Source organism: Canis aureus, chromosome 35 (genome assembly GCF_053574225.1).
Source record: "Canis aureus isolate CA01 chromosome 35, VMU_Caureus_v.1.0, whole genome shotgun sequence".
Classification (NCBI taxonomy): Eukaryota; Metazoa; Chordata; class Mammalia; order Carnivora; family Canidae; genus Canis; species Canis aureus.
In genome coordinates, this window is record NC_135645.1 from 23,512,190 (window position 1) to 23,536,554 (window position 24,365).

The following is a 24,365-nucleotide window of genomic DNA, read 5'->3' on the forward strand; positions in this document are numbered from 1 at the left end:
TCCATTCAGTAGATGGTTTTCTTTGTTGCTTAAAAGCCTTTTATTTTGGTGTAGTCCCAATTGTTTATTTTTGCTTTTGTTTTCCTTACCTGAGGAGACATATGCTTAAATATGTTACTAAGGCCGATGTCCAAATTACTGCCTATGTTTTCTTGCAGTGGTTTTATGGTTTCAGGTCTCACATTAGATCTTTAATCCATTTTGAGTTTATTTTTGTGTGTGGTATAAGAAAGTGGTCCAATTTGCCCAGCACCATTAAGTGCAAAGTCTTTTTTCCCCATTGTGTATTCTTGTCTCCTTTGTCACAGATTAATTGACCATATAGGTATGGGTTTGTTTCTGGGCTCTCTCTGATGTTTCATTGATTTATGTGTCTGTTTTTGTGCTAAAACAATATTGTTTTGATTATTGTAGCGTTGTAGTATATCATGAAATCTGAGATTAATGCTTCACCTGTGTTCTTCTTTGTCTATTAGAGTTTTTTTTGTAGTTCTATACAAATTTTAGGACTATTTGTTCCAATTCTGTGAAAAATATTATTGGTTTTTTTTTTTTAATTTTTATTTATTTGTGATAGTCACAGAGAGAGAGAGAGAGAATGAGGCAGAGACACAGGCAGAGGGAGAAGCAGGTTCCATGCACCGGGAGCCCGACGTGGGATTCGATCCCGGGTCTCCAGGATCACGCCCTGGGCCAAAGGCAGGCGCCAAACCGCTGCGCCACCCAGGGATCCCTATTATTGGTTTTTTATAGGGTTGCAACGCATTTGTAGATTGTTTTAGGTAGTACGGACATTTTAACAATATTATTTCTTCTAATCTATGAGCATGGTATATCTTTCTATTTGTGTCTTCAATTTCTTTCATCAATATTTTATAATTTTCAAAGTACAGGTCTTTCACCTCCTTGGTTAAGTTTATTTCTAGATATTTAATTCTTTTTGACATTATAAGCAATGGGATTGTTTTCTTAATTTCTCTTTTTGCTACTTTGTTATTAGTGAATAGAAACACAATAGATTTCTGTGTGTTGATTTGTATCCTGTAACTTGACTGAATTTATTAGTCCTAATAGTTTTTTGTTGGAGTCTGTAGGGTTTTCTATATACAGTATCATGTCAGCTTCAAATAATGACAGTTTAACTTCTTCCTTATCAATTTAGATGCCTTTTATTTCTTGTCTGTTGTAGTGAGGACTTGGAGTTCTATGTTGAATAAAAGCACTGAAAGTGGGTATTCTTATTCCTAATTTTAGAGGAAAATCTTTTAGTTTTTCATCATTGAATATGATATCAGCTATAGGTTTTTATATATGGTCTTTGATATATTGAGGTATGTTTTTCTATACCAGTTTTGTGAGAGTTTTTTATTATGAATGGATGTTATATTTGTCAAATGCTTTTTCTGCATCTCTTGAGGTGATCATATGGTTTTTATTTTAATTAATTTATTTTAAAAAAGATTTTATTTATTCATTCATGAGAGACAGAGAGAGAGAGAGAGAGGCAGAAACATAGGCAGAGGAAGAAGCGGGCTCCATGCAGGGAGCCCAATGTGGGACTTGATCCCGGGTCTCCAGGATCAGGCCCTAGGCTGAAGGCAGTGCTAAACTGCTGGGCTACCGGGGCTGCCCAATCAAATGGTTTTTAATTTCCTCTTATAATAATTGTAGAGGCCACTTTTAGATAACAGGCTTGAGCAATGGAGATTGACCAAGGCAAAAGGGCCCATAGTGACCCCAGGCCCCTGGCCAAGTACACATAGGCCCATCACTTGATCTGTCTTAAAATATCTGTAAGCCCTAACTAGCTAATGGGTTATTTACAACCAGGCACAGATAACAAAAAAAGGGAAAATTCCATACATCCTCATACTTCCTCATTTTCTGGCTTTAAATATAGCCCTCTCTCACTGCCCCACTGCAGACAGTCTCTGATTTGCTGTCCTGACCATTGCTCTCTTGCAGGGTATTTAGTAAACTTCTATCTCCTTTGCTCTGCCTCATGTGAATCCCTTCATTGCCTGTGCCACCAGTTTCCATGCAACAGGGTCACCCCACATCTGGGGGCTCCCTTCCAATTGGGAGAGACACCACAATAATGTGGTATATCACATTGGTTTGCAATTATTGAACCTTCCTTGCATCCAGGGAATAAGTCCCACTTGATTATAGTGAATGATCAAATATATTTTCAATACATAAATGTATTCAAATGTATTTTTTTAAGATTTTATTTATTTACTCATGAGAGATAGAGAGAGAGAGAGTGAGAGCGGGGGGGGGGGGGGGGGGGGGCAGAGACACAGGCAGAGGGAGAAGCAGGCTCCATGCAGGGAGCCTGACATGGGACTCGATCCCAGGTCTCCAGGATCAGACCCCAGACCAAAGGTGGTGCTAAACTGCTGAGCTACCGGGGCTGCCCTGAAATGTATTTTAATGTATTGTCAAATGCAATTTGTTAATATTTTTGTTCATCAGAGATACTAGTCTGTATTTTTCTTTTTTCTTTTTTTTTGTAATGTCTTTGTCTAGTTTTGGTATCAGGGTAATACAGAAAGCTTTTCTTTTATCTGCTTCATCTTAGTTGTTGGTTAAAATAATCCTTATGCCAAAGGTTTACTCTATTTTTCAACATTGTTTTTAACAATTAAAGTAGGTGTAGCAGCAAAACAATAAATGAGACAGTTTAAGTCAGATCGCTAATAACTCCTAATAAAATAGATCATATTTATATTAGAATTATTATTTTAGAACTATCTCTATGGGTATCTTGATTTTGATGTCTTCTGAAAAGGTGTGTGGCCTGGAGTGATGGTCTGTCTGGGTTCTTTTTGTCTGTCAGCATTGTTATGCAAGCAAGGTGAGCTACAGTTTTTAGCACCTTGCACAAAATGAAAGTGCAGGGTCCCTTGTTTAAAAAAATGAGAAAGTGCTATTGAATAAAGGTACTTATGAACTATTTTTACTCACAACACTTCTCACACCAAAATGCATGTGTCTTTTCCAGTACTATTTTCCAATTCTCTAGGCACTAACTGGGTGTAGTGCAATTCAGTACTGACACTCTACCTGGAGTTAGCATCAGATTCCACAATTTAAGGGCTTGGTCCTTACAAGACTGCATTCGTTTCATATGCCAACTGGAAGTCTCAGATTGTCAGTACTTCTGACTGGCTGGCTATAAATTGGGCATTTCCATGACTCCCTTTTCAGGTTTGAGAATTTGTTAGAATCGCTTACAAAACTCAAGGTGGCGTTTTACTTATATTTATAGGTTTATTATAAAGGATACAATGCAAGAACAGCCAAATAGAAGAGATCTATAAGGCAGCCTGATAGAAGAGATCTATAGGGAGGTATGTCACCCTCTCTGTACCTTAATGTATTTACCAGAGAAAATGACCAAATGTACATTTCCCATTATATTACACTGCTAAACTATAAAACATTTTCCTTTCTTCTGTTCTTTCTTTCTCAACTTACTATGATGTTTTTTATTTATATCTATATGTTGTTCTACGTAAAGAAAAAGAAACATTTTAAATTGTTAGTATGAATTTTACTGTTCACTTTTATACTGTTCAATTCTTTTTTATTTTTTGGGAGTTCAATTCTTTTAAATGCAGATATGAGCATTGAACCAGTATGAATAATTACTGAAATCATACAATTTATATTTCACAGTGTATATATGTACATATTTTGTTCTTACCAGAAGAGTGGAAATGCTGCCCAACACTAAACTTAGCAGTTTTTATATCACTTTTTGATACATCTACATTCTACCAACACTTTCTATCTTTGGCCTAATGGTGTATCAAGAATGAATGAGAGTAGAAGGAACAGAAAGGATACAATAGGGTGCCTTAGTCATTTGTCTTTCTTAGATGCCATTCTTTTTTTTTCTTTTTCCTCTTGGAGCCATTTACTAGTTTGAATGAAAAAATGCAGCCTTTCAGGACTTTCAGTGCCCCTATTTGCCTTTTTCTCACTTTGAATCTCATGGAATGCCCACATATGGTAAATCCACCAGAATTTTTTGCTCATGGACATCTCAAATATTATATGTGAATGGAGCAGTCAGGAATGGTTGGACATGCATATGATGAATATTTGCTCTTGTGCGTGCACTCTTGTTTCATGACTTTTGCGTACAAAATACAGGTTCAAAGAAAATTATTAAGAATTTCAAGATAGCAATGGTAGAGCTTTGAAATAAGCATGAGGTTGGTATATCCTTTGGGTTGCACGTCTGTGAGGCTGGTGCTGGATTCAAGTGAAATAAGATGGAAATGTTTACTAAGCCTCAGGGCAAAAAAACCTTATCGATGACAAAGAAAAAGTATAGCTGAAATTAAGTATATGTTATGGATCAAATGTTTGTGTCCCCCCAAAATCTCTATGTTGAAATCTTAATCTCTTACGTTTAGGAGGCCTTTGGGAGGTGATTTGGTGATGAGGGTGGAACCCTCATGAATAGGAATAGTGCTCTTATAAAAGAGACCCCAAGGAGCTCTCTCATCCCTTCTACTGTGTTGGGAGATACAGTGAGAAGATGGCCACCTGTGAACCAGGAAGCTTTTACCATAAATTGAATCTGCCTGTGCCTTGATCCTGGACTCTCCAGCCTCCAGAGGAATACTAGTTTGTTATTAAGCCACCCAGTCTATGGTATTTTTGTTAAAGGAGTCCGAATGGATTAAGACAGTAAGAAAGGGGAATAGGGCAATGCAATTGCCAAGAAGCATGCAATTTATTGTGTTAACTATTTGGATTATGAATTAAAATTATTCAGTCAACTGTGACTTCCTCAAAGTCCAAAGCAGCGTAGTGGTATGTGTGTGTGTTAAGTACCAGTTTTTAACTTCAGAGAATCAGCTTAAGTACATTTCTCTTTCAAAAGATGCTTGCTAACACACTTGGCCAATAGCCAGGTAACAAACTCATTTATTGTAAAGTTGGTATCCAAGGCCTACTGTAGTGATGATTCTGTAGAGGCCTTGAACTTAGTCTAATGAATTTTTCAATCCAAATTTTAGTAAAGTATAGTTGTATAAATTAATAAAAATGTTACTCATTTAGTTAATTTAATTTGGCATTGATGAGGAAAACTAATAAGGTAAACTCATTTTCCAAAGGCAATATAAATATTTTTGCATATTATTAATGACTTAATTACTTTTTTTTATTTATAATGAAGTATACACATTTTATATGTATATTTTGATGAAATTTTAAAAAATTATTTATTTTGAGAGAGAGAGAGAGAGAATGTACACTGGGGGGTGGTCATTGGAGGAGCAGAGGAAAAGAGAGGAAGTCCCAAGCAGACTCCACGCTGAGCTTGGAGCTCCACTTGGAGCTCTATCTTGTCACCCTAAGATCACGACCTGAGTGGAAACCAAGAGGCAGATGCTTAACTGACTGCGCTACCCAGACTCCCTTGATTTGTATATCGATGTTTTCACTACTGCCACAATCTCTGAACAAACCCAGTTCCCCAGAGACTTCCCCACTTACCACTTACTACCAAGCCCATCCACCTCCAACCCTAGTCACTGATCTGCTATCACTATAGATTAGGTTTGTCTTTCTAGTGTGGTAAGTATATGAAAACAACTATGTATATTCTTTTGTATCTGTTTTTTAAAAAAATATTTTATTTTCAAGTAATCTTTACACCCTACATGGGGCTTGAACTGAAAATCCTGAGTGGCATGCTTAACTGACTGAGCCAATCAGACACCCCAATGTCTGTTTTTTTTTTTTTTTTTTTCCACTGAGCATAATGTTTTGGAGATTTGTCCACGTTACCCTCTTAGATTCCTTGACTGAGCCTATGAATTAAGCTGATAAGACAGATCAACAGGAAAAAAAAGCATATAAGTCTTACTGGATTTTTAAGAAGTGCGAATGGGAGCTCTGAGGGAAAAATGGAGACCCAAAGACATGGTTAGGACTGACAGCCTAGGAATCTTTTTAACAAAGAGAAATAAATTTGTGAAGTGACAAGACAAAGTTTTATGTTTCTAGGCACAGTAAATTGTGGGAAAGTGATCAGAAATACTTGGGGGAAACTAATGGGAGATAAGGATTATTTTAGTAGATTTGTTTGTACAGATCCATTTTGGTGTCTACTCCCAGTCTGCAGTTATAAGAATGTTTTTCCAGTATAGAAAGGGCACCTTTCTCATGGGAAATTTTAGGACCTACCTTCAGATACAAAAGGGGAGGGAGGTCAGAGAGCCTTTTCTAGACCTGCTGTGTCTCACGTGGCTCAAAATTATATGCCAGCGTGGTATATTTTGAAGTGAATATTTTTAGCCCTTTCAAATCCATTCAGCTCTTAGTGGACATTTGGGTTGTTTCCAGTTCTTTCCTGTTACGAATAAAGCTACTGTGAATACTCTTTTACAAATGCCTGTGTGGATATGTTTTCATTTCTTGTAAATATCTAGGAGCTGGATTACTGAGTCATTGAAAGAGCATTTTTAATTTTGTAAGAAACTGCCAAACTGTTTTCCAAAAGTGATTGTGCATTTTATATTCCTACCAGCAGTGTAGAAAAGTTTTACTTCCTCCACACTCTCCCTTGTTATAGATGTACAGTGGTATCTTACAGTGGTTTTAATTGCTTTTTCTTGGTGAATAACAATATCGAGCGTAGTTTCTTGGCCTTTGTGTCTTCTCCAATTGTGTCTGTAGGAATTTTTTGTTCTCTCCCCCCTTTTTAAAAAAGAAACCTTCTTTTAAGATCAGAAAGACAAAATAAATAATATTGAGGATCTTTTCATATGCATGTTGGCCATTCATATGTCTTTTTCTTGTGAAGTATTCAAATATTTTCATGTAGGAAAAAAGCCTTTTTCCTCTACCCTTCTTAGTTCTCTGAGGCCCTGCAAATTAGATTGACAAAATACAGATTTATTAGATAAAAACAGAGTTTACTAATGCATGCAATGTGTATCTATGAGGGAGAAATTCTATGATGAGTAACTCAAAGGGGTAGTTGCAGCTTGGGCTTATGTAGTGTCTAACAATGAATAATTTCTAGAGAAATGAGAAGACAAAGGAAAAAGATTTGAGACTCCCAAGGATGGCCGGCTGTGGGAAAATAAATACATGGAGGAAACTAATGGAAAATAAGGTTTAGGCTCGTTATGTAGATTCTATCTCTGAGCTCATAAGAATTTCTAGTGATGAATAGTCTATGCCTGCAGTTAGCCAAGTGGTGGGTGGACAAAGTTTTTTTGGGGGGAGGGCATTTACTCTTTTTCAGTTGCCTTCAGTTCAAAACAATCCTTGTGCCGAAGTGACATATTTTGGGGTGGCACATTCTGATTTCTTACATCCATTGTTTTCTAAGGACAAGAAATGCTCTCAATTAAATTAAATTGTGAAAAAGGAAAACTGCTTTTATTCTGGCTAGTTTCCAGAACCAAAAATAATAGGACTTTTGAGGTTTTGAGGAAAGGGGAGGGAGGAATGATTTGATTATATTTTCTGATTTGCTCAATTTAGTTAGCCAAGTTATATAGTTGACCTAGTATGTGTGTTTTTTGTTCATCGGCTATATTAAACTGAATTTTCCTTTAATTAAAGGTTTTCTTTTTCTTTTTTTTTTTTTTAAGATTTTATTTATTTATTCATGAGACACACACACACACACACACACACACACACACACACACAGAGGCAGAGACACAGGCAGAGGGAGAAGCAGGCTCCATGCAGGGAGCCCGACGTGGGACTCGATCCGGAGGCTCCAGGATCACGCCCTGGGCTGCAGGTGGCGCTAAACCACTGTGCCACCGGGGCTGCCCTAATTAGAGGTTTTCAAGGGTATAAAATAGTACTCTAGAAAAAATATAGTGTATTTTTTATTTCTAGGAGTGATATTTTTTAGGTTCTGAGTACATAGATCATAGATTTTATTTCCCTTGTAAATGAAATTGTTGATTTTTAAAAAAAGATTTTATTTATTTATTTATTCATGAGAGACATAGAGAACAAGAGAGGCAGAGACATAGGTAGAGGGAGAAGCAGGCTCCCTGCAACTGGGACTCTGGGATCATGCTCTGAGCCCAAGGCAGATGTTCATCTGCTGAGCCACCTAGGCATCCCTAAGTATGATCCTTGAATGAGGTGGGGTTTAATGGTGCCAACCCCCTTACTCAGTTGAAAAATCTGCATTTAACTTAGACTCTCCAAAAACTGAACTACCAATAGCCAGTTGTTGACCAATAACATAAACAGTTAAAACATATTTTATGTATGTATTATATATTATATTCTTTTCTATTTTTTATTTTTTTATTTTATTTTTTTAAAAGATTTTATTTATTAATGAGAGAGAGAGAGGCAGAGACACAGGCAGAGGGAGAAGTAGGCTCCATGCAGGGAGCCCGACGCGGGACTCGATCCCGGGACTCCAGGACCATGCCCTGGGCCAAAGGCAGGCGCTAAACCACTGAGCCACCCAGGGATCCCCATTCTTTTCTATTTTAAAGATTTTATTTATTTACTCATGAGATACACACAGAGAGGCAGAGACACAGGCAGAGGGAGAAGTAGGCTCCTTATGGGGAGCGTGATGTGGGACTTCATCCCAGGTCTCGGGATCATGCCCTGAGCTGAAGTCAGAATGCTCAACCACTGAGCCACCCAGGCATCCCTATATACTGTATTCTTAAAGTAAGTTTGAGAAAAGACAATGTTATTTTAAAATCATAAGGAAAGGAAAAATACTGTATCCATCCAAAAAAATTCTCATATAAGTGGACCTATACAATTCAAACCCATGTTGTTCAAAGGTCAACTGTAAATTAATAATAGTATAATGATTGACAGCTTAGAGATATTTCATAAATAGATAATCGGATGCTTCTAAAAAGCCTAGGCAAGTACTTTAGCAGGAATGGTATATAATAATTGCTTCTTGGCCTTTTGGCTAAGATAAGTGTAGGAATGGTATATAAAATGTTGGGTTAGTTGGAGTTCTCTGTTTAGCTGTTCTCTGGTCTTTATTTGTACTGCAAAGTGTAATGCATCTATCAAAAAGATAAATAAAAGGTAAACAATAAATCATTTATTATAATAACCTTTTTTTAAAGGCAAATATACTTTTGTAACCACTACTAAGGTACAGGATAGAAAACTACCCAGAAGTTCTCTTGTGCCTAGTTACACAACTCATTTTCTCTCCTTTAAGATCAACCTGTCTTCTGACTTACCATTTTTTTTTTTGTATAGTATTTCTACCTAAGTGTAGTTTCCAAAATAAAAGTTTAGGTTTTATTTTGAATGGTTTGAATGTTGTTCTTCACTCTTAATTTATATTCTGGTATCCCTAGAAATCTTATGGCATTTAAATGTAGAAATTAAACTTTTTTTTATCTTAGTATTTTGGGGAAAAAAGAAAATATTAAGGTAAAAATGTTTAATTAAAAAAATTTGTTCTGGGGACATCTAGGTGGCTCAGTGGTTGAGCATCTGCCTTTGGCTCAGGGCATGATCCCGGTCCTGGGATCAAGTCCCGCATTGGGCTTCCTGCGAGGAGCCTGCCTCTCCCTCTATGTCCCTGCCTTTTTCTCTGAGCCTCTCATGAATAAACAAATAAAATATTAAAAAAAATTGTTCTGACTTATGCTTTAGGTTGTTACTAGCCAGCCAAATTACAGTTATAATAAAGCCAAATATATAAACATCAAATAAGTATTTTCCTCAGAGAATCCCAATTGTCTTTTTCATTTAGAGTCACATTATTAAAATAATCAATAAAGTCAGGAATGGTTTGCTATTTTCCAATATAAATTCTTTTTTAAAAAAAGATTTATCTATTTTAGAGAGAGCAGAGAGTGTGCGTGCATGTGTATGTGTGCATGTGCAGGAGAGGCAGGGAGAGGGGAGAGAGCATCTCTAGCAGACTCCTGTTGAGCTAGAAGCTCATCATGGGGCTTGATCTCTTGACCCATGAGATCCTGACCTGAGCCCAAACCAAGAGTCAGTAGCTCAACTGAAAGTCAGTACTCAACCTACTAAGCCACCAAGGTGTCCCTCTAATATAAATTCTTAATTGGTCTGGGTGAATAGAAAAATGGCTTTTCCAACATTTGGTATTTTCTTTTTTATTTTATTTCATTCTTATTATTTTATTGGAGTTCAATTTGTCAACATATAGCATTTCACCCATTGCTCATCCTGTCAAGTGCGCCCCTCAGTGCCTATCACCCAGTCACCCATCCCCCTGTCCACCTCCTCTTCTACTACCCCTTGTTCATTTCCCAGAGTTAGGAGTCTCTCATGGTCTGTCTCCCTCACTGATATTTTCACTCATTTTCTCTCCTTTCCCCTTTATTCCCTTTCACTGTTTTTTATATTCCCCAAATGAATGAGACCATATAATGTTTGTCCTTCTCTGATTGACTTATTTCACTCAGCATAATACCCTCCAGGTCCATCCACGTTGAAGCAAATGGTGGGTATTTGTCATTTCTAATGGCTGAGGAATATTCCATTGTATACATAGACCACAGTTTCTTTATCCATTCATCTGTCGATGGACACTGGGGCTCCTTACACCATTGGCTATTGTGGACATTGCTGCTAAAAACTTTGGGGTGAAGGTGTTCCAGCATTTTACTGCATCTGTATCTTTGGGGTAAATCCCCAGCAGTGCAATTGCTGGGTTGAAGGGCAGATATATTTTTAACTCTTTGAGGAACCTCCACAGTTTTCCAGAGTGGCTACACCAGTTCACATTCCCACCACCAGTGCAAGAGGGTTCCCCTTTCTCCAGATCCTCCCCAACATTTGTTGTTTCCTGTCTTGTTAATTTTCCCCATTCTCACTGGTGTGAGGTGGTATCTCATTGTGGTTTTGATTTGTATTTCCCTGATGGCAAGTGATGCAGAGCATTTTCTCATGTGCGTGTTGGCCATGTCTATGTCTTCCTCTGTGAGATTTCTCTTCATGTCTTTTGTCCCATTTCATGATTGGATTGTTTGTTTCTTTGCTGTTGAGTTTAATAAGTTCTTTATAGAGCTTGGATACTAGCCCTTTATCTGATAGGTCATTTGCAAATATCTCCTCCCATTCTGTAGGTTGTCTTTTAGTTTTGTTGACTGTTTCTTTTGCTTTGCAGAAGCTTTTTGTCTTGATGAAATCCCAATAATTCATTTTTGCTTTTGTTTCCCTTGCCTTCGTAGATGTATCTTGCAAGAAGTTGCTGTGGCCAAGTTCAAAAAGGGTGTTGCCTGTGTTCTTCTCTAGGATTTTGATGGATTCTTGTCTCACATTTAGATCTTTCATCCATTTTGAGTTTATCTTTGTGTATGGTGTAAGAAAATGGTCTAGTTTCATTCTTCTGCATGTGACTGTCCAGTTTTCCCAGCACCATTTATTGGTAGTTTGTGGCTTTCCAGAAATGCATCCATTTCTTCTAGATGGCCTAATGTATTGGCATACAGCTGCTCATAATATGTCTTTAAAATCATTTATATTTTCTTGGTATTAGTGGTGATCTCTTCTTTTTCATTCATGATTTTATTGAGTCTTTTTTTGTTTTTAATAAGGCTTTCTAATGGTTTATCTATCTTATTAATTCTCTCAAAGAACCAACTCGTGGTTTTGTTGATCTATTCCACAGTTCTTCTGGTCTCTATTTCATTGAGTTCTGCTCGAATTTTTATTAACTCTCTTCTTCTGCTGGGTGTAGGTTTTATTTGCTGTTCTTTCTCCAGTTCCTTTAGGTACAAGGTTAGCTTTTGTATGTGAGTTTTTCCCAGTTTTTTGAGGGATGCTTGTATTGCGATGTATTTCCCTCTCAGGACTGCTTTTGCTGTATCCCAAAGATTTTGAAGGATCGTATCTTCATTCTCATTAGTTTCCATGAATCTTTTTAGTTCTTCTCTAATTTCCTGGTTGACCCTTTCATCTTTTAGCAGGATGGTCTTTAACCTCCACGTGTTTGAATTTATTCCAAATTTCTTCTTGTGATTTAGTTCTAGTTTCAAAGCATTATGGTCTGAAAATATGCAGGGGACAATCCCAATCTTGTGGAATCGGTTAAGACCTGATTTGTGATCCAGTATGTGGTCTATTCTGGAGAAAGTTCCACGTGCACTTGAGAAGAATGTGTATTCAGTTGCATTTGGGTGTAAAGTTCTGTAAATATCTGTGAAATCCATCTGGTCCCGTGTATCATTTAAAGCTCTTGTTTCTTTGGAGATGTTGTGCTTAGAAGATCTGTCATTTACAGAAAGTGACATGTTGAAGTCTCCCAGTATTAGTGTATTATTATCTAAGTATGTCTTAACTTTGGTTATTAATTGATCGATATACTTGGCAGCTCCCACATTAGGGGCATAAATATTCATGATTGTTAGGTCCTCTTGTTGGATACATCCTTTAAGTATGATATAGTGTCCATCTTCATCTCTTACTACAGTTTGGGATAAACTTTATCTGATAAGAGGATGGCTACTCCTGCTTTCTTTTGAGGACCATTTGAATGGTAAATGGTTCTCCAACCTTTTATTTTTCAGGCTGTGGATGTTCTTAGGTCTAAAATGAGTCTCTTGTAGACAGCAAATAGATGGGTCTTGCTTTTTTTATCCCATCTGAAACCCTGTGCCTTTTGATGGGATCATTAAGCCCATTCACATTCAGAGTTACTATTGAAAGATACTAATTTAATGTCATCATGATACCTATTCAGTCTCTGTTTTTGTGGATTGTTTCTTTGGACTTCCTGTTTCTTTTAAAGAGTCCCCCTTAATATTTTTTTGCAGAGCTGGTTTGGTGGTCACATATTCAGTTTCTGCCTATTTTGGAAACTCTCTCTCCTTCTATTGTGAATGAGAGAGCCTTGCTGGATAGAGTATTCTTGGCTGCATGTTCTTCTCATTTAGGACCCTGAATATATCCTGCCAGCCTTTTGTGGCCTGCCAGGTCTCTGTGGAGAGGTCTGCTGTTAACCTAATACTTATCCCCATGAAGGTTAGGGATTTGTCTCTTGCTGCTTTAAGGATCTTCTCTTTATCTTTAGAATTTGCAAGTTTCACTATTAAATGTCAGGGTGTTGAAGGGTTTTTATTGATTTTAGGAGGGGTCTATCTCCGGGATCTGAATGCCTGTTTCCCTCCACAAGTTAGGGAAGTTCTCAGCTATGATTTGTTCAAATACACTTTCTGGTCCTGTCCCTTTCGGCACCCTCTGGAACTCCAATTAAACGCAGATTTTTTCCTTCTGAGGCTGTCATTTATTTCCCTTAACCTTTCCTCATGATCTTTTAATTGTTTTGCTTTGTTTTTCCTCAGCTTCCTTCCTTGCCATCAACTTGTTTTCTATGTCACTCATTCGTTCTTCTACCTCATTAACCCTCATTGTTAGGACCTCCAGTTTGGATTGCATCTCATTTAATTGATTTTTAATTTCGGCCTGATTAGATCTAAATTCTGCAGTCATGAAGTCTCTTGAATCCTTTATACTTTTCTCCAGAGTCACCAGTAGCTTTATAATTGTGTTTCTGAATTGGCTGACATCGAATTGTAATTCAAATTCTGTAACTCTGTGGGAGAGAGTACTGTTTCTGATTCTTTTGTGGTGAGTTCTTCTTTCTAGTCATTTTGCTCAGTGCAGGGTGGCTAAAAACAAGTTGTACTGGAAAAAGGAAGGAAAAAAAAGAAAAATGGGAAAACAAAACGAAAACAAAAAACAAAGCAAAAAAACAAATGAGGGGTATCCTCTGATTCTATATACTGTAAGTCTTTCGACTTCCCCTGGAGCTTTCCAGCACTGCTTTGTTAAGAACTTGCTCTTCCCCTGTCCTTCCAGCTGGTCTCTGGGGGAGGGGCCTGGTGTGCTGACTCTCAGGTGTGTGCACCTGGGGGAGGTGCCCTTTCCCCTGCCTGGTGCACAGCTCAGTGGGAGCTGTTTATTCTGTGAGGCCCCTGCTCCCTGGCGCCCCGCTCCGTTCCAGGCACAGGGTGACACCAGGAGGAACAAGCACACTGGCGGCGACCGGCTCTCCAGCCCTGGCGTCAGCTCCCCCAGTAACCACCACAGCTCCCGTCCGCAGGGGCCTGGATGCTCCAGGGTGGAGGGCGCTGACCACAGTTGGGGGCCCCGGGCGGCAGGAACGTCCTTGCTGTCCTGTGTCCTCCCGGCCTCCGCCTGTCTCGGGGGGCAGGGTGGGGGAGCGCAGGATCCTGGGCTGTGTCCCTGGCGCCTGCACCGCTGGAATTGTGCTCCTGGGGCCTCGCAGGCCCTCCGCCCAAGCCCTCGCCCAAGCCCTCGCCCCAGCCCTCGCCGAGCCGCTCCCAGGCCGCGCAGTAGCCCCTTCCGCGCAGCCCCCTCCTCTCCGCGCAGCCCCCCTCCGCGCCGCCACCCCCCCCCGCGCAGCCCCTCCCCCGCGCAGCCCCCCTCGTCCGCGCAGGCCCCTCCGTCCGCACCGCCCCCCCTCCGCGGCGGCCCCCCGCGCGTCCCCCTCCTCTCCGCGCAGCCCCCCTCCGCGCCGCCCCCCCTCGCGCAGCCTCCCCCGCGCCGCCCCCTCCCCGCAGCCCCCTCCTCTCCACGCAGCCCCCCTCCGCGCCGTCTCCCCCCGCACATCCCCCCCACGCACAGCCTCCTCCCCGCAGCTCCCTCCTCTCCACGCAGCCCCCCTCCGCGCCGCCCCCCCCCCGCGCAGCTCCCTCCTCGCAGCCCCCTCCTCTCCACGCAGCCCCCCTCCGCGCCGCCCCCCCTCCGCGCAGCCCCCCCCGTCTGTGCCGCCCCCCCTCCACGGCGGCCTCCACCCCCCCCCCCCCCGCGCAGCACCCCTCTCTCCGCGCAGCCCCGCCGGTGCCCTCCAGCCCTTTACCGCGTTCTCCCCTGGACGCCCCTCGTGCTAGTGACCCCGGAGCCCGGGGGCCCCACCGCCCCTCCTGGGGTCCTGCCCGAGCTCCCCGCGAGCGCCTTCCCGCCCGGTTGGTGAAGTTCCCGCTCCTCCGGGCTGCGCTCTCGGGTCCTGGCGGCTCCTCGCGGCCCCTCCAACACGGGATGCTTTTTTATGTTCCCGTCCTCCTACCGTGATAGAAGCGCGAACTCTTCTCACTGTAACATTCCCGCTGTTTTCTCTTTAAAGCTCAGGCCGAATTAATAGGTTTTCAGGATGATTTGAAAGTTAGTTAAGTTGGCGGGGACGGGTGACCTGGGGACCCTGCTCTTCTGCCATCTTGCCCCGCCCCCCATCCGATATTTTCATATTTAAAATTATTTAAAATTACTCTTGGGATAAGTTTCCAAATAATTTTGCAAATTACTAATTTATAATAGCCTTTGTGGTTAGAACAAAAGCATACCATACATATCCTTAAGGTTTATTTTTTTTAATTTATTTATGATAGTCACCAGAGAGAGAGAGAGAGAGAGAGAGAGAGGCAGAGACCTAGGCAGAGGGAGAAGCAGGCTCCATGCAGGGAGCCCGACGTGGGACTCGATCCCAGGTCTCCAGGTTCACACCCTGGGCTGAAGGGGGCACTAAACTGCTGCGCCACTGGGGCTGCCCTCAGACACCTTTCTTGCCAAATCTTATAAATTAAGAGTCTAATTTCCCGAATGTGAAAAATACATATCCACTAGTTAACTGATAGTTTTTTGCTAGGTAAGCCTGAATTATTATTATTTTTAAACATTTTATTTATTTATTCTTGAGAAACACAGAGAGAGGTAGAGACACAGGCAGAAGCAGGCTCCTCACAGGGAGCCCCATGTGGGACTCGATCCCGGCACTGGGATCCCGCCCTGAGCCAAAGGCAGACGCTCAACTGCTGAGCCACCCAGGCGTCCCAGTAAGCCTGAATTATTGGCACCCAGGTGCCCCTATTTTATTACTTTTAAAAACATATGATAAGTTGAAGTTTATGCATCATATATTTTGGTTACCAAGTCTCATTAGGCTCCTAGTCTTAGACTACTCCTGCCTGTCCGTTTTATTCAAAGTAATGTTGACTTTTTGAAGAGTTTAGGCCAATGGTCTTGTACAATGTCCTATATTCTAGATTTTTATGATTTGTCTGGGTCTGTCCTCATGGATTAGGTCCACCTAAAATTTTTGGCAAGAATACTTCATAGCTGATGTCGTTTGCTTATTGCATCATATCAGAGGATACATAAAGTCTACATTTGATCATTTGGTTAAGGTGGTAGCTGTTGGATCTCTCTATTATCAAGGTGCCTTTCACCTTTGTAGTTAATAATCACTTGTGAACCTAATTATATTTTTTGAATTGGCCTGACATTAAGGTGGCTGAGAAGTGGTGGAAAAGAAAACCAACAGTATATTTGTGGCATTATAAATTCATGGTTATTAATTCCAATGGATGCCTAAACTGCAAGATATTCCTACTGTGTTTCTCTAGACAGCTTGTGTTCTTCCTCTTCACAGTGATAATTTGAAATCTTTCTCTTCTCAAGCCTTTGTTCCTTTACCTTTCCTATTACTTTGACAGGGTGATCTCGGTTCCTTTTACTTCCTGGAAGGAGGAAAGAGGTGCTGCTTCTTCCACCATAAACCAACATTATAGACCAGTTAAGAGTGCTGGCAGTAGAGTTGAGAGTGGGTGGCTTTGGATCCACTTGCACTACTCACCCATTTTGCTTTGGGCTTAGTTTATCTTCATTCTGTCTAGCCGGAGAATTGCCATTGTACCTCATAGAGCAGTCGTGAGGTTTAAATGAAGTAAATTATTGTAAAATGGTTAGCATAGTACCTAGTATGTAGTGCATGTTAAGTAAATATCAGCTCTTATACTATTTCTTAAGAAATTTACTGTGTTAATTATTATCTCTTGTATCTTTAGCTTCTCCTATTCTTTTGACTTCTTCTCTGGGCACTTAAACAATATCCTCTGTTTTAAGCTAACTAAGAACTCAGTTATTAGTGGGCCAGTAACTCAGAAGACTTTTCATGCATTGCACATTGGTCTTCAGCTCTTGTCCTGTCACATGTCACCTGCCTACATTTGCTGTATCCCTTTCCTCCTTTTCCATTGACATCCCACTGTCTTCTGGTTTCTGCTTCTACCATTCCTTAACCTGCCCTTGATAAAGTCATCATCACTTCTCTGAATTCATTTTTAAATCTTTATCCCTAGTGATCCCATTTCATTCTTCATAAGAGATCAAAGTGACCTTTTAATAATGCAGCTGTGAGCCCATCATTCTCTTGCTAAAACTAGTGGATTTTCTATTCTTGACGTAAAGTCTCAAAGCATTAATACAGTTCATTGGTCCTGCCTAACTGCATCCTTATCTTTTACAAATTTCCTCTTCAGTCTAAGCACATGAGCCAGGTAAGTCCTTTGATTTTCTTCAACAAGCTTTATTCATACTAGAACATTTGCATTTGGTCCCCTTTTTTGAACTACTCCTTATTTCCCACCTTTTTCTTTTAGATAGATAGTATCTAGCTTCAGTTCAAAGGTCATATTCTAGGCAAAACCTTCCCTGACCTAGTCTAGAAAAAGACAGCATCTATATTTTAACTTCATATCATTTATCACAATTGTAATTAAATAGTTAATTGGGTAATTCTTTTCTGGAATGTAAGCTCCATGAAGGTGGGCACTGTAACTATCTTATTTGTTGCTGAATCTCTAGATTCTGCTAATATAGTTGTTTAGCTAGAAGGTATTTGGTAAGTATTTGTTGAATGAAGAATGAAGTGTTATTATTTATTCATAGAATTGTCACTCATCTCTTTATCATTTAATGATACTTCTAAAACTTGTAGATTAAAAAACAATTTTTTTTAACTTAGAATATTTGTAGTTTCAGTGCATTCCATGGAGGTTCTCCTGCAGACTTGTACTGCCTCTTTCCAGATAGTCTGAAGATAGCCAGCCCCAAGTGGCAGCTGCAAACAAGTGATGTCTTTTTTGAGATCTAGTGTGTGTGAGTGTGTGTGTGTGTGTGTGTGTGTGTATATACATATATATACACTGTGTGTGTGTATATATATATATATACACACACACACACACATCTATCATCTATCTATCTATCTATCTATCTATCTATCTATCTATCTTTTTTTAAGTAAGCTCTAGGCCTAACATGGGGCTTGAACTCTGACCCCAAGATTGGGAGTCACATGCTTTACCAACTGAACCAGCCAGGTACTCCAAGTTCTGTTTTCTCTTTAAAGTATATGAGCACTTTGCTGTTTCTTAATATTCTTTTTTTTAAGACTTTATTTTTAATCTCTACACCCAGTGGGGCTCAAATTCATAACCCTAAGGTCAGGAGTCGTCACATGTTCCACCAGTTATCAGCCAGGCTCTCCTCTTTCTTAATCTTTTTACATTTGTTAAAGAAATAGTGCCTAAAACTGGTTCCAGGAAATAGAATAGACACTCTTCTGATTAAACATTTCCAATTCTTTCAGACATTTCCCATTTGACATTTTTTTGAGTCCATTTGGTAGCCTGTCCACACTACTGTAAGAACTATCCCCTGGTTCCAGAACTGAACACAGTTCTTCAAGTATTATTAGCAAAAGAAATATTGAATGAGTAGTGGCCAAAATGTAATGAGGCAAAAAGCTGGAGCTCCTTGCATTTATCAGTTTTACTTTTGAAAAGGGTATAGGTACAGTAAAAGTAAATGTTTTAAATTGACTTATTTGTAGAAACAAGATAAAATTAAGTCTGTATCTTAAGACTAAGAAGACGTAAGATTATGTAGACTTACTAATAAGATTGTATATGATGTACTGTTTCACCTTTAGTTTTAAAGATTTTATTTATTTATTTTTATTTTTATTTTTTTATTTTATTTTTATTTTTATTTTTTTTAATTTTATGATAGTCACAGAGAGAGAGAGAGAGAGAGAGAGAGAGAGGCAGAGACACAGGCAGAGGGAGAAGCAGGCTCCATGCACCGGGAGCCCGACGTTGGATTCGATCCCAGGTCTCCAGGATCACCCCCTGGGCCAAAGGCAGGCGCCAAACCGCTGCGCCACCCAGGGATCCCTATTTATTTATTTTTAAAGAGAGAGTATGAATGCATGTTAGCAGGGTGAGGGGCCAGAGAGAGGGAGAGGATCTTAAGCTGACTTGTGCTGAGTGCGAAGCCCCATGTGGGGCTTGATCCCAGGATCCTGAGATCACAGCCTGAGGCAAAATCAAGAGTCCGATGCTTACTGATTCAGCCACCTAGGCACCCCTCCCCTTTACTTTTCATAATGCTTTCCTAATCAACAAATACTAAAAACACAATTATAGTGTAGAAAGCGGTTGCCTCTTGTGGTGAGACATATAGATGTATATTGTTGTTTCACTAAAAGTAGGCATAGATAGGTTATCATGAATCCAACAATTATAGATGTGTATGGCCACAGTTGTACACCAGACAGAATTCTGAAGAAAATTCCAGTTTGGGTAAAATAGACTTACTTTTTAATATATATTTGAGAATGGTTAAGCAAATATTTTACTTATTTATTAGTCTAGTTATTGCTTGAACTAAAAAAACAATTGCTTGAAGAACTGAAATTAAGTGAAATTAAGAACTTCTGGAGGTTTTCTTTTGGTATCGTTTGTGATTACTTTATGTATTATATACAATGTTTAGTACTTTATGTATTAATTATTTATGTGTGTAACAGGCAACTCAAAGTTGTGTTGACGAATGTCCTATGGACGGATTTAGGACGAAAATTCAGAAAGACCCTACCTAGAAACGATGCTAATTTATGTGATGCCAACAAGTTGCAATCAGACTCATTGCCTTCGACATCTGTTGACAGCCTAGAGACATGTCAAAAATTAGAACCTCTTCACCAAAGCCTTAATTTATCTAAAAGGTATGTTGTTCAGTATTGATTTTGTTCAACCTACCACATTTGAAATAAAAGAAGTCCAATAATCTTAAAATTTTTAAGATTGTTGGAAATGATTTTTAAGAAAATCTGCATAAACAGGTGTGCCCCACTTTAAAGCAAATCTTGAAGCTGACAATCTCAATTTACAAAGTTAAGTTTTGCACTTCATTAAGTATGTTGACATATAATTATTTTTAAAACCAAGTATCCTTAGTACATTTAACTTACTTTATAATTTGATTCACATATATATATTTAGATTCATTTATGATATAAAATGAAGATACATACATAGATAAGGACCTAGATTAAATAACATGAAACGTATGCTTAAGATGGAGAAAATAAAGGTATATATATTTATTTAGGTCTTGACAGAGTTTATGGAATCAATAGGTTATTTTTTATTTTTTGCATCTTTAGAATACCTATCACATATTATTTAATCTAAGTCCTTACTACCTTTGACTTTGGGAGCTGTCTTGTATTTTACATGTGTTTTTTTAAAAAGGAGGTAATACTGAAATACTACCCCAAAATTTTTAATGACAAATATACAGTTTAATTTTGAAAATAAGATCAGTTTTATATTTTTAAAAGGAATTGTGTATGGAGTTTGGGGCTGAAAACTAGGAATTCGTTCTGAGAATTTATGATCTGTAAAGTAATATTTTTAATGTATTTCCATTTACAGTTTTAACCCTTAAATGAATATGTTTTGAGGGAAGTACTTTGTTTTCAATTAGAATGACTTGTCATAGCTAAGTAGGGCTTTGATCATATTATCTGTGATCTGAATGGTAGTATATAAATGCTTTAAACCAAGTTCAGATAAAAACTCCTAACTTTCCATGCATTTATTTAAAAAAATAAAAGTAGAACTTTGTCAAGATATCTGAACATAGTATTATATATTAATTTTAAAGGAGGACACTTCTTTAAAAAAAGGCCAAAACGAAAAGCTAAGTAAATGAATTTCCTTATTAGATCATATCTGATGTAAATTTAACTGAGATATCCTAAATCTTAAAGTCAGTCAGGTAGGGGCTAGATTTGGATTATGTGTTCATGAAACTGAAATACAGCATGAAGTTAAAAGTCCCAATAAGATTCTAATTTTTTTTTTTTATCGTGTGTGTGTGTGTGCACGTGTGTATGTGTGCTTATTTTCCTTTTGCTTCATGGGGTGAACTACCAGCTAGTCCAGACCTTTTCTCTCTGCTCCAGGGGTCCTAAATTGAACCTGTTCCAAAGCAAATGCATTATATTTGTTCTTAGGCTTATTCCTATTTCCATATCCCCTTCCTGTCTGAGTATCTGACTCCTCTTTCTTATCCTCTATGTCCAGTCATATTTCCTGCATAATTATTTTTGCCTCCTGTTTCTGTCTTGAAATGATCTCTTCTCCATTTTTCTTGCCAGTACATCAGTTCAAGTCCTGATAACTTTGTGCCTTTATTACTATGGTAGTGTTGGGCTTCCTGTGTTTGGTGTTTTCTTTCTTGATTATTTCTCTCTATTGTTGCTAAGTTATTCATTCTGAAAGGCAGGAGTTACTTTTTGCTGTCTAGTTTAACATCTTTCTGTGGTCCCACATAACCTTCAGGATAAAACAACTCTTTAACTTAGCATATAGGGTCCTTAATGATCTCACCTTCACCTAACTCTAGCTTTGTATCTGTCTACTCCACATGGATAACTGAATTTTAGTCTCTGGGGCTCTAGTGTAGCTTAGTGAATGCATAGTGCTGTTTTATGTCTCTGAGCTCATGCTGTTTGTTCTTTTATTGTGCAAACAGTTCTACTTTGCTGCCATCTTTTAGTCCTTAACATTGAACTCCTAAGCCATCTTTTTGAGACAGTTTCCTTCATTCCACCCCTAATTTGTGTTTAATCCTGTTTTTTTTTTTTTCTTGTTAAGCAGCCCGGTCATATATCGTAGCACTTACCACACTATATTATGATATTTAGTTTCTCTGATAGCACTTACCACACTATATTATGATATTTAGTTTCTCTGCCTCCCTGACAGTAAGCTTCAGAAAGGCAGGGACTACATTTTATTATTTTTACTCTGATACTAATACTTAGCACATAGTTGGGTGCATAACTAAATGCCCAATCAGTTTTTGCTGAGTTCAAGGAAAAAGTGTTTTCCCAGCAGAGAGGAGAGTTACATCTCCTGTCTCTTTGATTGAACTGTGTTTAATCCTTTTTTTTTTTTTTTAAGATTTTATTTATTTATTCACGACAGACACAGAGAGAAAGAGAGAGGCAGAGACACAGGTAGAGGGAGAAGCAGGCTCCGTGCAGGGAGCCTGACGTGGGACTTGATCCCAGGTCTCCAGGATCACACCCCGGGCCAAAGGAGGCGCTAAACTGCTGGGCCACCGGGGCTGCCCTGTTTAATCCTTTAAAACTAGTATTTGCTCTGTAATTTTGGTGACAACCAGGAAAAGAGATATTGCAAACTTCAAATAAGAAAATTAGAGAACAGTTTAGGGTATGGGTTTGGATAATGTTTTTCTGTCCAGAACTTGCTATGTGAAATAGGAGACTTACTCTTTCTTCAATCTTCACTTAACTTTGACATGATGCTTTTTGTCTTACTTCTCTTTTTATTTAGGTAAGACTTCATTATTTCAGAGAAATGAAAGAGAAGAAGATTTATTTTTGGTTTTTAATTTCATCTTAAAGTTTAACTTCTGGTAAACTAAAATTACTCATTCAATCCCCAAAATGACATTTTTTAGAAATTTTATTTGCATTTTAGATCCTAAAATGTTGCCTTTTATGTCAGGACTCTTTAGCCTTTTATTTTCTGGATAACATTGAGAAGAAAAACAGAAAACATAATCCAGATACATCTTCTTAAATAATGAAGAAAGGGGTCAAGAGTTTTAGAAATCTCAAATTGACAGTATGTGGAATGCCCAAATTTCTTTTTAAATAAGTAAACGTATTTTAGTGTACATTTTATGTCTTTTTTTTTTTTTTTTAGATTTTATTATTTATGCATGAGAGACACAGAGAGAGAGGCAGAGACACAGTTAGAGGGAGAAGCAGGCTCCATGCAGGGAGCCCAACATGGGACTCGATCCTGGGTCTCCAGGATCACACCCTGGGCCAAAGGCAGCGCTAAACCACTGAGCTACCGGACTGCCCTGTATATTTAATTTCGATATGTGATTCACATCTATTTTCCTAAGAGATAACTTTCAGACATTTGTAAACCTTGGTCATTAGGCAGGGAAGAGTCTAGTAGGACACATATATAAGGTTTTTGAGAAGATAAACTATCTTTCTGAGGTGCATCAATTGGCACCAGGAGATTTTAGAGAAATATGGAGAGAGTGTACACATATTCCATTAAGAAAAGTTAGGTCCCAGCCATTGAAATATTCCTAATTATATTTATTAATTTTTCTCTTAAATTTACACGTTTGAAGTCTTAAAAAATTACATAATTTAGATTTTGTGATGCTAAGACTTTTTGGATACTCTAGTATTCCTGTCACCTTAAGATTTCTTTAGGCCGATATAATTTTAGTTGAGTGATAATTTATTCACTTAAAATTTAGCTTAGTAAAAGAAAAGAGCAAATTTAGAAAATCTGTAAATCACTTTTAAGAATTATTCAGCAATTAAAATTGTTTACATAGCTTAAGCTGATTTAGAAAGCACGTTTTGAATTATCTAAGATAAGAATGGATTTATGAGAACCCTATTAAAATGTCACAAAATACAGTTTTAGAAAGGCATTCATCTAAATGACAACAAAATGAAAACTAAATTAGTATTGTAATTTTTTTCGCTTGCTAGGTTCTAGCTTAATTACCAGATATAATTATGTTGTCCTTCAGCAAAGGATTCCATCCCTTGAAAAATTTGCTTTTAACACAGAGTTTATATTAATAGCTCTTGCCACTTTTTCTCACTTATTAAATTACTTGAATCTTAGGTTTACCATGCTATTTATTCAGGCAAGGAATCCACAATTTACAAGTGAAAAAATTAAGAATCAGAGAAAATAACCATGCAGAGAAACAATCAATAAATGGCTTTAATTCTCAGGCCAGTATACTTTCTGCTTCATTTTACTGCTGTGCAAAATTTGTTTCTGTTTTGATTTATCATACTTTAAAATGTAATTTCATAATATTAGTAAATAAACTTAAATGTCATTTTATTTTATTTACTGTTACTACTTAGGAAGAAAATTAGATAGACTGTGAAATAACAGTTTTTTAGTCCTTTCTTCCATATTGAGTTAGTATGAAGATGAAGTATACACATTTATATATTTCTTGTGAAAATTCAGAATCTTTGAAATTCTAACTAGCCATGAAATTTCCATGGCCGTGCTAACTTATATAGTTGTACACCAAAAGATAGCTTACGTATTATGAACTTAGTTATCATTATATAGATTTGTATTCTGTAAGGTTCACACACACAGTTGTGTTTCTTCAAGATACACAAATTACATGAGTTGCAAATA

At 38.4% G+C, this 24,365-nt stretch overlaps 1 protein-coding gene across 8 annotated transcripts in view; it reads left to right on the top strand.

Moving 5' to 3' along the window:
• SENP7 (SUMO specific peptidase 7) overlaps window positions 1-24,365 on the top strand; it is a 139,864-nt gene that overhangs the window by 53,094 nt on the left and 62,405 nt on the right. For 5 of the 8 annotated variants that reach the window (XM_077884469.1, XM_077884468.1, XM_077884473.1 and 2 more), the window contains exon 5: window positions 19,649-19,846. The exons of the other annotated variants lie outside the window; for them this stretch is intronic. In XM_077884469.1, coding sequence (XP_077740595.1) covers window positions 19,649-19,846 — 198 coding nt within the window. The remainder of the gene's footprint in view (window positions 1-19,648; window positions 19,847-24,365) is intronic. 8 annotated transcript variants of the gene reach the window in all.